This window comes from Pungitius pungitius, chromosome 5 (genome assembly GCF_949316345.1).
Source record: "Pungitius pungitius chromosome 5, fPunPun2.1, whole genome shotgun sequence".
In the NCBI taxonomy this organism is placed as follows: domain Eukaryota; kingdom Metazoa; phylum Chordata; class Actinopteri; order Perciformes; family Gasterosteidae; genus Pungitius; species Pungitius pungitius.
Window position 1 is genome coordinate 4,198,934 of NC_084904.1, and position 12,743 is coordinate 4,211,676.

Sequence of the window (12,743 nt, forward strand, 5' to 3'; positions counted from 1 at the left end):
AATACCATGTTTTTGGTTTAGTTAGTAATCTAATTATCTTTCGAGGTTATGAGAACATTTACTACTGTAGAGTATTACGTCTACTAAAACAGTGTAACACGGAAGAGGTATTCTCATCGAGCCTCACTACAGTTCTACATTTTAAACACCTACTTTTACTTTGAAAATATCAAACAGGAAGTACGTCAGATTCGGCGCGCGCTTTACGCGTTGCTCATCTCCACCGTGGCATCCCTGTTTACCCTCAAGCCCTCAAATGTGTGATTCTGACCGCGGGAGCAGAAGAAGCGGAGGCCCTCTTCCTGTTAACAGCACACCTCAACGTGAGCGCGAGGAGATAAAATAACGACCCGTTGAAGGTGAGAAGCGCCGCTGCGACTCCCTGTTTGACAACGCGGAAATGAGCCAGATGTCTCGTTTGACAGATGTTGCTAGCTTAGCTTAGCTCAGTCTGCTAGCATCTCATTTCTGCCACACAGGGAATGAAAGTTAGCTTGTTGGCCTCCGCGTACTCAATATGTTTGTCGTAAAAAAATAATAATAACAGACTTAACGTATCACGTAAATAAGCAGCAGCTTTTTTTAATTCTGGCCATCACCTGGAGGAGGAGGGCGCAGGTGAAGCGTGACGGCCTTTACATCGGCCCCAAGCTTAAAGACACTCCACAGTGTGTCAAATGCTCACAGGGGAAGTAGTGGAGAAAATGTATATATTCCCTCATTTGTTACGTTTAGGGTTGTTTTCTTCGCATAAGTTATTGGGAGAATGACAGCTGATGTGTGATGTAGGGAAGCACTGAGGATATTACACTGACAATTCAGGAGCATACATTTTTTATATTTGTTGGTCGACAAGTAATCAGAGATATTACAGAGAGAAACAAGCAAACAAACAAACAAAAAAGAAATCGAAAAATGAAAAATAATATTCCATAAGAATGGAAGGCCTTTTTTTGGTTTAAGCCAGTACATCTTTCTTGAAATCACTCTTTGACAGATGCACATCTCCTTTATTTAATCCTTTAAACACACCCAAGTGATTGGCATCAACTAAAACCTTAATCTTCACTTTCTTTCTGAAAGCAGACCCAGTTAAGGTAAGTGGAAGTGGAGTGACGATGTTTGCTGTTGACTGAAGTCGGCTCCACGAAACAAGATGAAGAGGAGGCTGCTTCGGGGTTTCCTGTCGGAAGTTTCCATCCGGCTGGCGCTGTTGCTCGTGTTCCTGTAAGAACATCCAATCATTTGCAAACCTGCTTTATTGCTCTGTTTTTCATGATATCTATGCATCATTCCTAGTGACCCCAAAGCAAACACCGGTGTTTTTATGTGTGTGTGTGTGTGTGTGTGTGTGTGTGTGTGTGTGTGTGTGTGTGTAGTGTGACGGAGCAGCTTTCTCCTTTCTACCGCGAGATCCAGCCAGAGGAGATGTGGTTGTATAAATTCCATCGTGTGGAGAGAGACCACGTGCCCACCACTCTTATGTTTGTGAGTATCATGTCTGAGTGGGATCGTGAGCCCTCCCGGGGTCTGGAAACCCTTTCGTTGTTAATAAACACACCTGCTGACAGTGATGGTTCTGTCCCCTGGTTTGGTTCAGAGTGTGGCGGTTTTCACTCCGCTGATCGCCATTCTGCTTTTCACCTTCATGAAGACGACAGAGCGAGGAGACGCCAAGGAGGCCTTGCTGGGTGAGACGGCCGCACACGGGCACCGTGAAAGAAAATGCTGTTTTTTCTTTTCTTTTCACACATAATCGTGATTATCCTTCGCCTCCCTGTTGTCACCCAGCTGTGACTTTGACTCTAGTGCTGAACGGAGTCTTCACCAACGTCATCAAGCTCGTCGTCGGCAGGTAAGTCGGCGAGTGATTTCGGAAAGCCAGCGTCACAGATTTATTTTTTTTATTTTTTTAAATGTGGCCCCTTTGTCCCCCATCAGGCCGCGGCCCGACTTCTTCTATCGCTGTTTCCCGGACGGTCAGATGAACCTGGAGTTCCGCTGCAGCGGTGACCCAGATGTGGTCACGGAGGGCAGGAAGAGCTTTCCCAGCGGGCACTCTTCCTGTAAGGACAGCGCCTCAGACTGTGGTTCATGCATCCAAGTGCATTTTGCCCTCCGGGCTGTCGCCTGCTTACATGAGAGAATGCCCAACTGCGTCTGTAATCCCTGCCCCTCCTCCTTTTGTTGTTCCCTCTTCCTGTTCCTCTGGCTCTGATCGTCCGTCTGTCCCACAGTCGCCTTCGCAGGTCTGGGTTTCACGGCGCTGTACGTCGGGGGAAAGCTGCGGTGCTTCAGCGCCGGGGGGCAAGGCCGAGCGTGGCGGCTGTGCGCCTTCCTCACACCTCTGCTGGTGGCGGCCGTGATCGCCCTCTCCAGAACCTGTGACTACAAACACCACTGGCAAGGTCAGAGTCACAGGAATGCCCGTGATGGCTAAAGTGCATCATCTTCGGGTTTATCCAATTTGAATTTTTCAACACTTCCAACACATTTATTCCATATGGTAATTTGAAACCTTTTTTGTATAAAGAGGTTCCGAAATTTTAAAAAATCCTTCCTGCAAAACAACATTGCTGTGAGCTAATAGTGAAGAGGAAGTTTAGTCCTGTATCTGGTAAAGATAACTCAACCAGGAAGGAAAAAATAACTTCATGTGGTCATTGTTTTTTGGATTTATGACACCAGTATTGTCCTGTCATATAGGACCTTGGTCCTAACGGTGCCCCTTGAGTCAGGACACACACCGTGAGATCTCTCTGCTGCTCACACACTTACCTCCTCTGGTATCAGCATTTAGCTCTAATGTGTGTATGTGCTTATTGTTAGTTGTGTATCTCAAAGTTTGATCAAGTTCGTGGTTGGCTCAGGTTTAAACTTTTAAAAACTTTTTTACAATCAACATGTATCTCCCATTATGTCCACCTATTGTTTTATCCCTATAGTTTAAGGTTCTATTCTACATCTTCCATTTCATGTTTGCTTGACTACATATTTCATGACTATTTTTGATCCCATGGAAAAATGAAACTCTCTCTCTCTCTCTCTCTCTCTCGTGTTTCCCCCTCCCCGCAGACGTGTTAGTGGGCTCTCTGCTGGGCCTTGCCTTCGCCTGGCTGTGCTACCGACAGCACTACCCTCCCCTTCAGGACCCCGACTGCCACAGACCACTGCGTCACAGGGAGACTGTTCCCGCCGCGCAGGAGCGCAAACTGGCCAACTCCAACTACATCCTGCCCCGATAGGGCGGCCCGAAGCGCCCCCGCTGTCATACCGCCGGGTTACACGGCGCCCCCTTATGGTTCTCTAAGGTTTTCACCCCTCCCCCCTGCTTGTTCTATATATCTATATGAGAGATATATACGTCATATTCCATGTAAAAGGTATTGGCATTGGATGACCTAGGAAATGACGTGATATTTAGTATTTTTCATGAGTCCCTACACACACACACACACACGCACACCCTGACACCCTGTGTATTGTGACTCTGGGTCACATGATGTTAACCCCCTGCAGCAGCTGAACAGGTTAACAGCACAACGTCTGCACTGACAGTCTACTGGCCTTCAAACACCGTGAGGCGCTCTCTCATTCTGGGACACTTATCTGCTGATTAACTGCTTTTTTCAGAGGAAAAGAGCTTGGACGTCAGTTCATTGTCGTTTGTTCCAAACTTTTTGGGGAACAGAGTTGGAGGACAACTTGTAGCAGAAAATGATTTTGTTGCGATTAATGGGCAGTGCTTTTTGAAAATCGATCAGTCTTTCATCTGTTTGTTTATTTATCAACTAATGACGCCAGATGCTTGGTGGTGACGTCTTCTCAAATGTGTAAATGTGCTGCTTTTTTATTGTGAATTTGATATACAAGTGTTGGACAGAGGAGCAGTTTGAAGCTTTGAATCCTTTTTCATAATTTACTGCCATTTGCCAAACTAAATTATTATTTAATCAGTAAATTTGAGAACTAATCAAAATATTAAATAACAAATAATGTCATTTTCAGTTAAAACCTGAAAAAATGCACGTTAAAGACTTTTTCACTGCATCTCTGAGCTTTCTTTAGCAGATGGCACTGGTTAAGATGGGATCACCTGAATGTCAAACTCATTTTTTTTCTTCAATTTTACATCATGAATTGTACTGTAATATCTATAAAATAAGTCAGTTTAAATCAGTTTTTTAAAACTAAGCTAAACCGTCTGGGCACTGTAGTTTTGAGTTAACGTTACTCAACCAGCGGTAAAAATGTCATTTGTTTTATTTGATGTAGCAGCTCATGATTTCTGCATCGCTTTGCTGTACAAGAATAATATTCCCCCCACATCGCCGCCATTGCTCTAACTGGACGGCACATCAGCTGATGTGACTGTAAAGCCGAGCTATTCACGGGGGGGGGGGTTAGCCTAACCCTTGGGCTCGCTGTGGCTCCCGGGACGACCCGTCTGGAGGGCAGCTGCTCGCGCGGGAGCCTCTGAAAGCTTCTCTTTCTGGTGAGCGCGGTCAGACTGGAACCCCACCAGGTGACGGAGCTCTCAGTACTCCTGGAGGTCCGCTTTTCTATCCTGTTAGTAGTTGTATTGGAACAAAAAAGTTTACTGCCAGTTTTCATCCACTTTCTTTCAACAGAGTTATCAGTTCTGATTTGATTTTTACTTATTTCCTTTATGGTCTTTTTTTAATTTTATTTTTCCCTCCTTATTTATTTTTTGGTTGTGTTTTGTAAGTTTTTTTTTGTTTTTGTTCTACAGGGTCTCTGTGAGTCGGACTGAAAGCAGCCGGAGGACTCTGTGCCTTTTGTTTACTACTTTGTTGGGTGTACGGAATGAACTATGCTGCACGTTACGGTTTAGGCAAACTTTTCTTTTGAAACCTTACATTTTTCTTTGTGTTCGTCTCATGTTTAAATGATGCATGCTGCCTTCCTTTGCCTCCGAAAGCAACAGTACTTTCGTTAATATGGTTGCAGATGGAGTCAAATGAAGATTTCTGGGTTGAAAATAAAAGTCACATCAAAGGGAGTAAAATAAATATCTACATTTTTCTTTTCTATTTTAGCACAATAGGAGACCAATAATATCTTAATTGACTTGGTCATTCATGAGATGATGTACAGGTCTAAGTGTATTCAGTCTTGGCATGTAGGAGTTTACTTGAATTTTGACTATTTCTCTGTTTATGTTAAATGTGGTCATGTTATTTAATGCAAATAGGAATCATATTCATTGGCACTTGGTTTTCTAGTGGGCTATATCAAACACAAAATAAATGTCCCTTAGAAAGTCCTGCATGATTTGCAGCAATATTTCCTCATTATTCTCTTCCAAATCCCAACATATTCATCTGCTCTTGATATAATGTGATTTTCAGTCCTTGAATACCACATCTAGTTGTTAATTATGTCTGGTCTGCTTCAGACGAGGGATACCGTATTCTGATTGTACATGTGATGCTTTCAATGACTTTTGGTGACACTAAATGTTTCTACATAACCTTGCAATACACACTATCCTTTGTGTATTTTTTCATAAATGTGTGATTACAAGCACATGTTTAGCCACTATGAAATGTATTGCTGCATAGATTTAAAGGCATTTCATTAATTAGACCGTAGCAATTGTATTGTATTATTGCTGAGGGAGCAATAATACCCTCGCTCAAGTTCGGACTCTGGAGGTCCTTCAGGCCTCCCAATTGGAATCGGGTACTGCTGGAAGAGGTATTCCAATAGTTTAAAAAGTAGAATTAGTACCATTGTGTAAAACCACTTTTGTTTCAAGTCTGTCTTCAGTTAAAATACAAAATAGCACTAAAAGGGTCTGTTATGCAAGATGGCCTATTTAAAAAATAATACATATTACATTACTTGAATATAATTAATGCATTAAAATGTTCTTCATTTCATTGGTGCATTGGTTAAAGTTTGAGACAATTTGAGTTGCTATAAATACTGATGTGTAGCTTACCCAATAATACTATGTAAACATTGTAAGATGATTTATTGTTTATCGTTTAATATACAAAGTCAAACTAAAGCTGTCCAATAAATCTACCAGAGTAACAAGCACAAAGTTGCTGTTGAAAATGTGTAAATATAACGTAGCATAGCAATTTAATTACTCAAACACCGGAAATAATGAAGCAGGTTTACCAGCCTCTCCTCTCTGTTTTGTGCGTGTTATTTGTTGTCTTCGTTTGGTGGGCGCGGCCTCTAACGTGTGACGAACTTCACTCTCCTCCCAGCCGATTGGTTGAATTTGATCTGGACGTGACGTAGAGATTTGGCGCTACATTTCCAACAAGGAACACCAAAGAAAGCTCCTGACAGGAACGCATACTATCCCTCTGTTGATTCCGTATTAGCGGTGTTTTACCCGATTATTCCTCGCTATAACCGTTTTTAATCTTTTAAAAATGTTTATCACGGACATAAGGAAGGAATTTTATGAAGTTGTAACTAACCAGGTGAGTTATTAAAGTTAAACTGACTGCGACCTGCAACATGACGTTTTGTTTGCTAACGTTGGAGCTGCTTGGAGGTTCGTATTTACGTTGTATATTATACCTATGAATAAACGTTTTCTTTTCAGAGAGTCGCCCTCCTGGTGGCGGCAGACATCGATGCTGTCTGCGCCTGTAAGATACTACAGGTAAGCTAACCGGCTAACTGCTAGCAAACATTAGCTAACGCTACCTCTATTCAGACGCAAGGCACGTGACATTACCCTTACCCCCTTAAATGAATCCTATTAGTAACTACCGGCTTAGTTTGCCTTTATTAATAAGCAACGGGAGTACTCGTTGGCTGTTTTGTATGTTCATAGATTGACTAGGCTGCATGTAGTTGCTTGTGAAAATTAATTAGCAGCACTTGTGGTTTAATCTGGCGTTGTCTTGTTTACAATAGTCCGGACCACCGTATCTATGAATAACCTGCTTATTAAATACCTCCTGTTGTATCTTTCGCACTTACGGTCAGTAAAGGTCACTGGTTTTGGAGTTTAAGTTGCGAAATTCAGTAGATTAGTGAGAAATTACATTTAATAAAATGTAATTTGGCCCCATCGGCCCCACTTATCACAAAAACGTTAAGTTTATGCTCCCAATGGTGCTGTATATTACATCTGTAAATCGAATAATGGTGTCTGCACATCTGTCTCCTCACCAGGTGTTGTTCCACTGTGACCAGGTCCAGTACACGCTGGTGCCAGTCGCAGGCTGGCAGGACCTCAGCACCGCCTTCCTCGAACACAAAGAGCAGGTACGTTCAGGGCCGACCTCAGCCGACGACTTAATGACAGAAAGATGAGCAACGACAAACCGTTACAACCATTAGGGTATGATCTTGAGTTTTGGTGTGTTGCAGTTCCAGTATTTTGTTCTCCTCAACTGCGGGGCAAATGTTGACCTTCTGGAGATGCTGCAGCCAGACGATGACTCCGTCTTCTTCATCTGTGACACTCACCGGCCTGTAGATGTGGTCAATGTTTATAATGACTCCCAGGTAATACATAATGATCTATTCAGCTCAAGCAACCAAACGTCTATTGACAAAGTACGTTTTCCTGTTTAATTTTTGGAGCGATACTCTGATTGAAAACTCTGTCACGTCATCCGCAGATAAAGCTGCTGATCAAACAGGATGACGACCTCGGCGTTCCCTCATACGACGAGATCTTTCGAGACGACGAGGAAGAAGGCGACTCCGGGAACGAGAGTGACGAAGGTTCTGAGCCTTCTGGGAAACGGCGGAGATTCGATGAAGTGCGTGTTTGATAGGGCCGAAAAAAATGAATGAATCAGAAGAGTGTCGATGTGACGTAATGATTGCCTTTGTCGTTGCAGGGGGCGGTTGAGAGGAGGATTGAGAGACAGCGAGCGAAGAGGGAGTGGGAGGGACGGAGGTGAAGTGTTTTTAAAGCGCTGGTCGTCATACAGTCGTACCAGTTTCCGAATTGACTTTGTTTCACTCATTTCCTCAGGAGGGAAATCTTGTTTGACTACGAGCAGTATGAATATCACGGGACTTCTGTGAGTATACAGATGCTTTTTCTTAGATTTACATTTTGGTCCCATGAGTCTGGAAATAGTGTAAATATCTTCTGCTTTACGTATCCTGTTATTCTTCCCCAATAAGGGTGTTCTAATCTTGTGTTTCTTCATGCAACTCTTGTCAGGCTGCAATGATGTTGTTTGAGTTGGCGTGGGTATTGACTAAAGACACTAAGGACATGCTCTGGTAAGCTTTGTGTTTTTATTGTTGAATACTATACAACCTTTCGACATGGACCATCTTAGTTTGTTTGTCTTCGCAGGTGGGCCGTCATCGGACTAACGGACCAGTGGGTTCATGATAAAATCACACAGTAAGAATAGCTTCAATGTTTTGAAACGTCAATCAATTTCCCTTACAATTAAATTGTAGAATGAATATGCTCTATCTTGTTTACCCCCAACTGACGTGTTATTTGTTCATTTTTTTTAGTATGAAGTATGTAACGGACATCGCCACAATGCAGCGCCACGTCTCGCGGCATAACCACCGGAACGAGGACGAGGAGAACTCGCTCTCCATCGACTGTATGAGGATCTCCTTTGAATACGAGTATCCTTAATTCACCCGACATGTCATCAGCGTGGCTCTTCTTTTATTTCATGGCTTTTATTTGTTTGCGCTTCCCTTAACGCTCCGCTTCAGCCTCCGTCTCACCCTCTACCAGCACTGGTCCCTGTACGAGAGCATCTGTAATTCCTGCTACACGTCGTGCCACTTCAAGCTGTGGACGTTAAATGGCCAAAAGAAACTCCAGGAGTTCCTAGCGGACATGGGGTGAAGGACCACCGCCTGGACACCAATGCTGGATTTCACTTGGTCAAATAGAGCTCACTTTGTTTTAATGGCCCACGTTTGCTTGTCAACAGGCTGCCTCTGAAGCAAGTGAGACAGAAGTTCCACTCCATGGACATGGCGATCAAAGGGAACCTAAGGGACGTCATCGAGGAATCTTCCAATAAATACGGGTATGAATCCAGGAATGATGCAGAAGGTACTCTGAATCATTTCTTGACGGACAACTTGACAATTATTAGTCCTTTTTCTTTTTTCTTTTAATTCCCCCTCCATCAGCATGAAGGACATCCGCGTCCAGACCTTTGGCGTTCACTTTGGCTTCAAGAACCGCTTCCTAGCCAGTGACATGGTGCACGCCACTGCTGCCTTGCTGGAGAGCACAGAGAGAGATGAGAGCACCAGCGACAACTTCCTCAAGGCCCTGGACTCTCTTTCCAGGTTTGTGGCGGCGTCTGATGAGGTGACCGTGATGAGCGGTTTTGAAGCCGTTTCTATCCATTAACCCTTTTTTTTCCTTCTTTCTCTTTCTTAAAGGGGCAACCTCGATCGCCTCCACCTGGGCATCGACCTGGCTAAGAAGAAGCTGATGGCCATCCAGCAGACGGTCGCCAGCTGCATCTGCACCAACCTCATCGTGTCACAGGGACCCTTCCTCTACTGCTACCTCATGGAGGTACGCGTGATAAGACGCTGCGACGCGTCTGTGACGGCAGATCCGTCCCGCTCGACTCAACGTCTTGTCCTCCCTCTGCTCTTCCACGCGTAGGGAACGCCGGACGTGAAGCTCTTCTCGAAGCCCATGGCCTTGATTCTGCTCTGCAAGTACCTCCTGAAGGCTTTTGTCCATTCCGTGAGTATCTTATTGCCACCAGCTGGGTGGCTCTCTGCAAGCAGGACGTTGTATGCACTCTGTGGACGTCACTCATGGTTTTTTTTGTGGGGGGTGGGCGGGTTAGACGAGGAATAAGCGCTGCAAACTGCTCCCTCTCGTCATGGCTGCTCCTAAGGATGTGGAGAAGGGGTCCGTCATTGTTGTGGGAATCCCGCCGGAGTCTGAGACATCTGACAAGAAGAAGTAAGATGTCTTGATGTCGATTTAAAACAATTTTTTATGTAGCTCTGCTCGACGATTACTCTAAATAAAGGACTAATGTTTCTGGGAAGTGCAATGTCTTATTTACTGTTCATCATTCATCTTATGTGCAAAATGTAACCCCAGATATTGAATAGTCCAATAGCACATACCTGGTACAGTTTTGGAGATAAAATAATAGTTGTGTCTCTTATATCTTGCCGATTTGTGTTTTTAAGATTTTATTGCAATAATGAACACATTTGAATCCCCTGTCGCTAAAAACCTTAGACCACCAGAATATCGCCGTTTGTAACGATGGTGTAGTCGACTCACTTTGTTTTCTCCCTGCGCTACCAAAGCTTCTTCGGTCGAGCGTTTGAGAAAGCCGCAGAGAGCACCAGCTCCAGGACGCTCCACGACCACTTCGACACTTCAAGTAAGATTGACATTTCCTCTTCTGGTGCGGCTCGCCAAACCCTCTTGCAAGTTGTTCCGTGAGGATCTGTCCCTCTAATTGTCAGACACTAGGTGGCGGCCTCCTCTTCACCTCAAGCGCAGCTTCAGTCCTTTTTGTTTCCGTACTCTAGTTGAGGTTATAATGTCATTTCCTCTCTGAATTGTTGAGCCCAAACTGCCTTTTTTTTCTGCTGCCGCATGTGAACACTTGTTTCTCTATTTGTGCAGTAATTGAACTGAAGACGGAGGACCGGAGCAAGTTTCTGGACGCACTCATCACCCTCCTCTCGTGAGCTTTGGTTTGGGTTGTTGGCATCGGGCATGTACGGAGTCACCTGTAAGAACTTTCTCCATGATTTCAATGTGTGTTCAACCTGTGTCTATATTGTACAGTCTTTGTGAATGTGTGGAATCTCGTGTCTTTTGCTTTTAAATTCTTGTAACGTTTCTTTTTTTATTGTATGTATGCGAGTTTGTTCGTCACAGTTGAACATTTTTAACGTGTTAAATAAATCTTAGTTAATTACTTCTGTTTGTTGTTTTTGAGGCCCAAGAAATGTGTGGAGTGTTTTTATCCCTCGAGTCCTGCGTGCATATATATATATATAACTAGCTTCACTTTTTGGATGCATATTGTTAAATGTCCTATCCTCTAATCAGTTGTCCAGAGCACTCGGCGCTAAAAGAGCAAAGACTTCAGTTCTGAAAGAAGGAACTCTGAGGTGAGCGTTCTGTATCTCTATGAATGGCAGGAAAAGATGTCCTGGTGTGTAACGGAGGTCCAAAAATAGAATTAAAAAAATGACTGAAGCATGTTTCTGAGACATTCCGACATTTCTATAACTCCACTCCGTAGTCGCTACCCCTCCACCCCCAAAAATCTGGACAATTTATCAATTGGGATAATTTGTAGGCCGCATAACAAGGAAAGTTGCTAAGGTCAGATGTGCCGATTCAGTGCGTCAGGTCGCTGTAGCCACACTTCCTGTAACTAGACGTTGAGAGGAAAAATCCAATGTATTGAACCAAATTAGCCTAAAACTTCACCGTAAGAACAATTACTTAATTTCCTTTTTTCAGACGAGTGCTCTACAAGGAACCCACTCAGGAAACCGTTTTAAAGAATTTCAAAGAACCACCGTTTAGTGGACGAAGGAGCCAAGTTATGAATCATAAGTGACGCTGAGCTCTCCTGTGTCGTGGAAACAGATGTGTCCAACCCGATTACGCCTTTTCATCTTGATCCGCGCTTTAGTTTTGCTGACATAACATCTGTATTTCCACGGAAATGAATCACTCAGTGGAAGTAGTTTAGCTTTAATGAACTTTAACTCCTTCGACCCGCCCATGTGGGTCCGAAGGTGAGGGCCGTGGGCTCCTGGCGTGTCGGGGACTCTGCGGGGGCCCGAGCGCGCTCTCTGCGGGGGTCATTAAGATCCTTATCGCACTTGATCCAGGATGCGACCGTGACCTACAGAGGAGGAGGAGGAGGATGTTGGGGCGTTTTCACAGAACAGTCCTGGACGCAGCGAAACCGGGGGGGGGGGGGGGGGGGGAGGCCGAAGCGACGGCACGTAGCGTCTGCGCGCCTCGTCGTCATCACTTAATTGCCTCTGAATGCGTGTGTGCGTGGCCGCTTCCTCTGAGTCAACGTTTTGAGAACTATTTACATCCATAATGATGCTGTTTACAGTCGCAGCATCTTGATGTTATCCCAACCCCGAGACCCATTTAGATCATTAACGAGGGCGGGGAGAGCCCGGTTATTTCTAGAGGCACGATTGCTGAGAAATCTGTGTGTCACGTCGTTCTTTATCCATTTCATCCTATTCCTGCCGTGGTTTGGCATAACCTTTTGAATTCTGACATTTGCGGCAGTTTTGTTATCCATTCCATGTGCTGGAGGTGGAGACGCAGGGCCCGATCGATGCTCTCGTGGAAGGACGTCACGGTTTGAAAAGCTTGCATCATTGAGGGTGATGTTGTGCTGCCTCACCTGGCCCCAGAGCGCAGACGCTTTGCACCTCTGGTGAAGTGGGGCCACTACCCTTTCTGCTGCGGTGCATTGGAGGAATGTGGCATGCAACAGGCCCAACACACACACACACACATGCTGAGAGAGAGAGAGAGGGCTTTCAGGGAGTAATGATGCAGTACTTTGTCAATTCTATCACTATTTCTGCAGTATTTTACTTTTGCACGTAACCTTTCTAAGCTTTGATATATACGTACACATGCATACAGTAGCTAACGGCAGCTTGTCAGAGATAGTGATCTTTATTTATACCCCGTGTGAAATGTGTATTTGCACTCTTTCCTCTAGCGTCCAGTTAGGGAAAGATGAGCAACTAAATATTGT

At 44.4% G+C, this 12,743-nt stretch overlaps 2 protein-coding genes across 3 annotated transcripts; both read left to right on the forward strand.

The window, feature by feature from the left end:
- Positions 1-190: 190 nt before the first annotated feature.
- plpp5 (phospholipid phosphatase 5) lies at positions 191-5,287 on the forward strand. 2 transcript variants are annotated; one of them, XM_037483260.2, is made up of 8 exons: positions 191-359; positions 1,084-1,227; positions 1,380-1,488; positions 1,601-1,691; positions 1,792-1,855; positions 1,942-2,066; positions 2,238-2,408; positions 3,076-5,287. In XM_037483260.2, the coding sequence occupies exons 2-8, from the start codon at positions 1,157-1,159 to the stop codon at positions 3,243-3,245; spliced, it is 801 nt and encodes a 266-aa protein (XP_037339157.2). In that variant the 5' UTR covers positions 191-359; positions 1,084-1,156; the 3' UTR covers positions 3,246-5,287. The 2 variants fall into 2 exon arrangements, with proteins under 2 accessions (XP_037339157.2, XP_037339158.2); XM_037483261.2 differs by having other exon boundaries at positions 1,087-1,227.
- A 995-nt stretch (positions 5,288-6,282) lies between these two features.
- cdc45 (CDC45 cell division cycle 45 homolog (S. cerevisiae)) lies at positions 6,283-10,958 on the forward strand. Its single transcript, XM_037483259.2, has 18 exons — positions 6,283-6,467; positions 6,593-6,652; positions 7,171-7,263; positions 7,369-7,506; positions 7,623-7,766; positions 7,848-7,906; positions 7,985-8,033; positions 8,180-8,241; positions 8,318-8,368; positions 8,488-8,607; positions 8,701-8,832; positions 8,925-9,023; positions 9,130-9,291; positions 9,388-9,526; positions 9,620-9,703; positions 9,810-9,928; positions 10,288-10,364; positions 10,613-10,958. Exons 1-18 carry the CDS (start codon positions 6,417-6,419, stop codon positions 10,675-10,677), a joined length of 1,704 nt encoding a protein of 567 aa, XP_037339156.2. The 5' UTR covers positions 6,283-6,416; the 3' UTR covers positions 10,678-10,958.
- Positions 10,959-12,743: the final 1,785 nt, after the last annotated feature.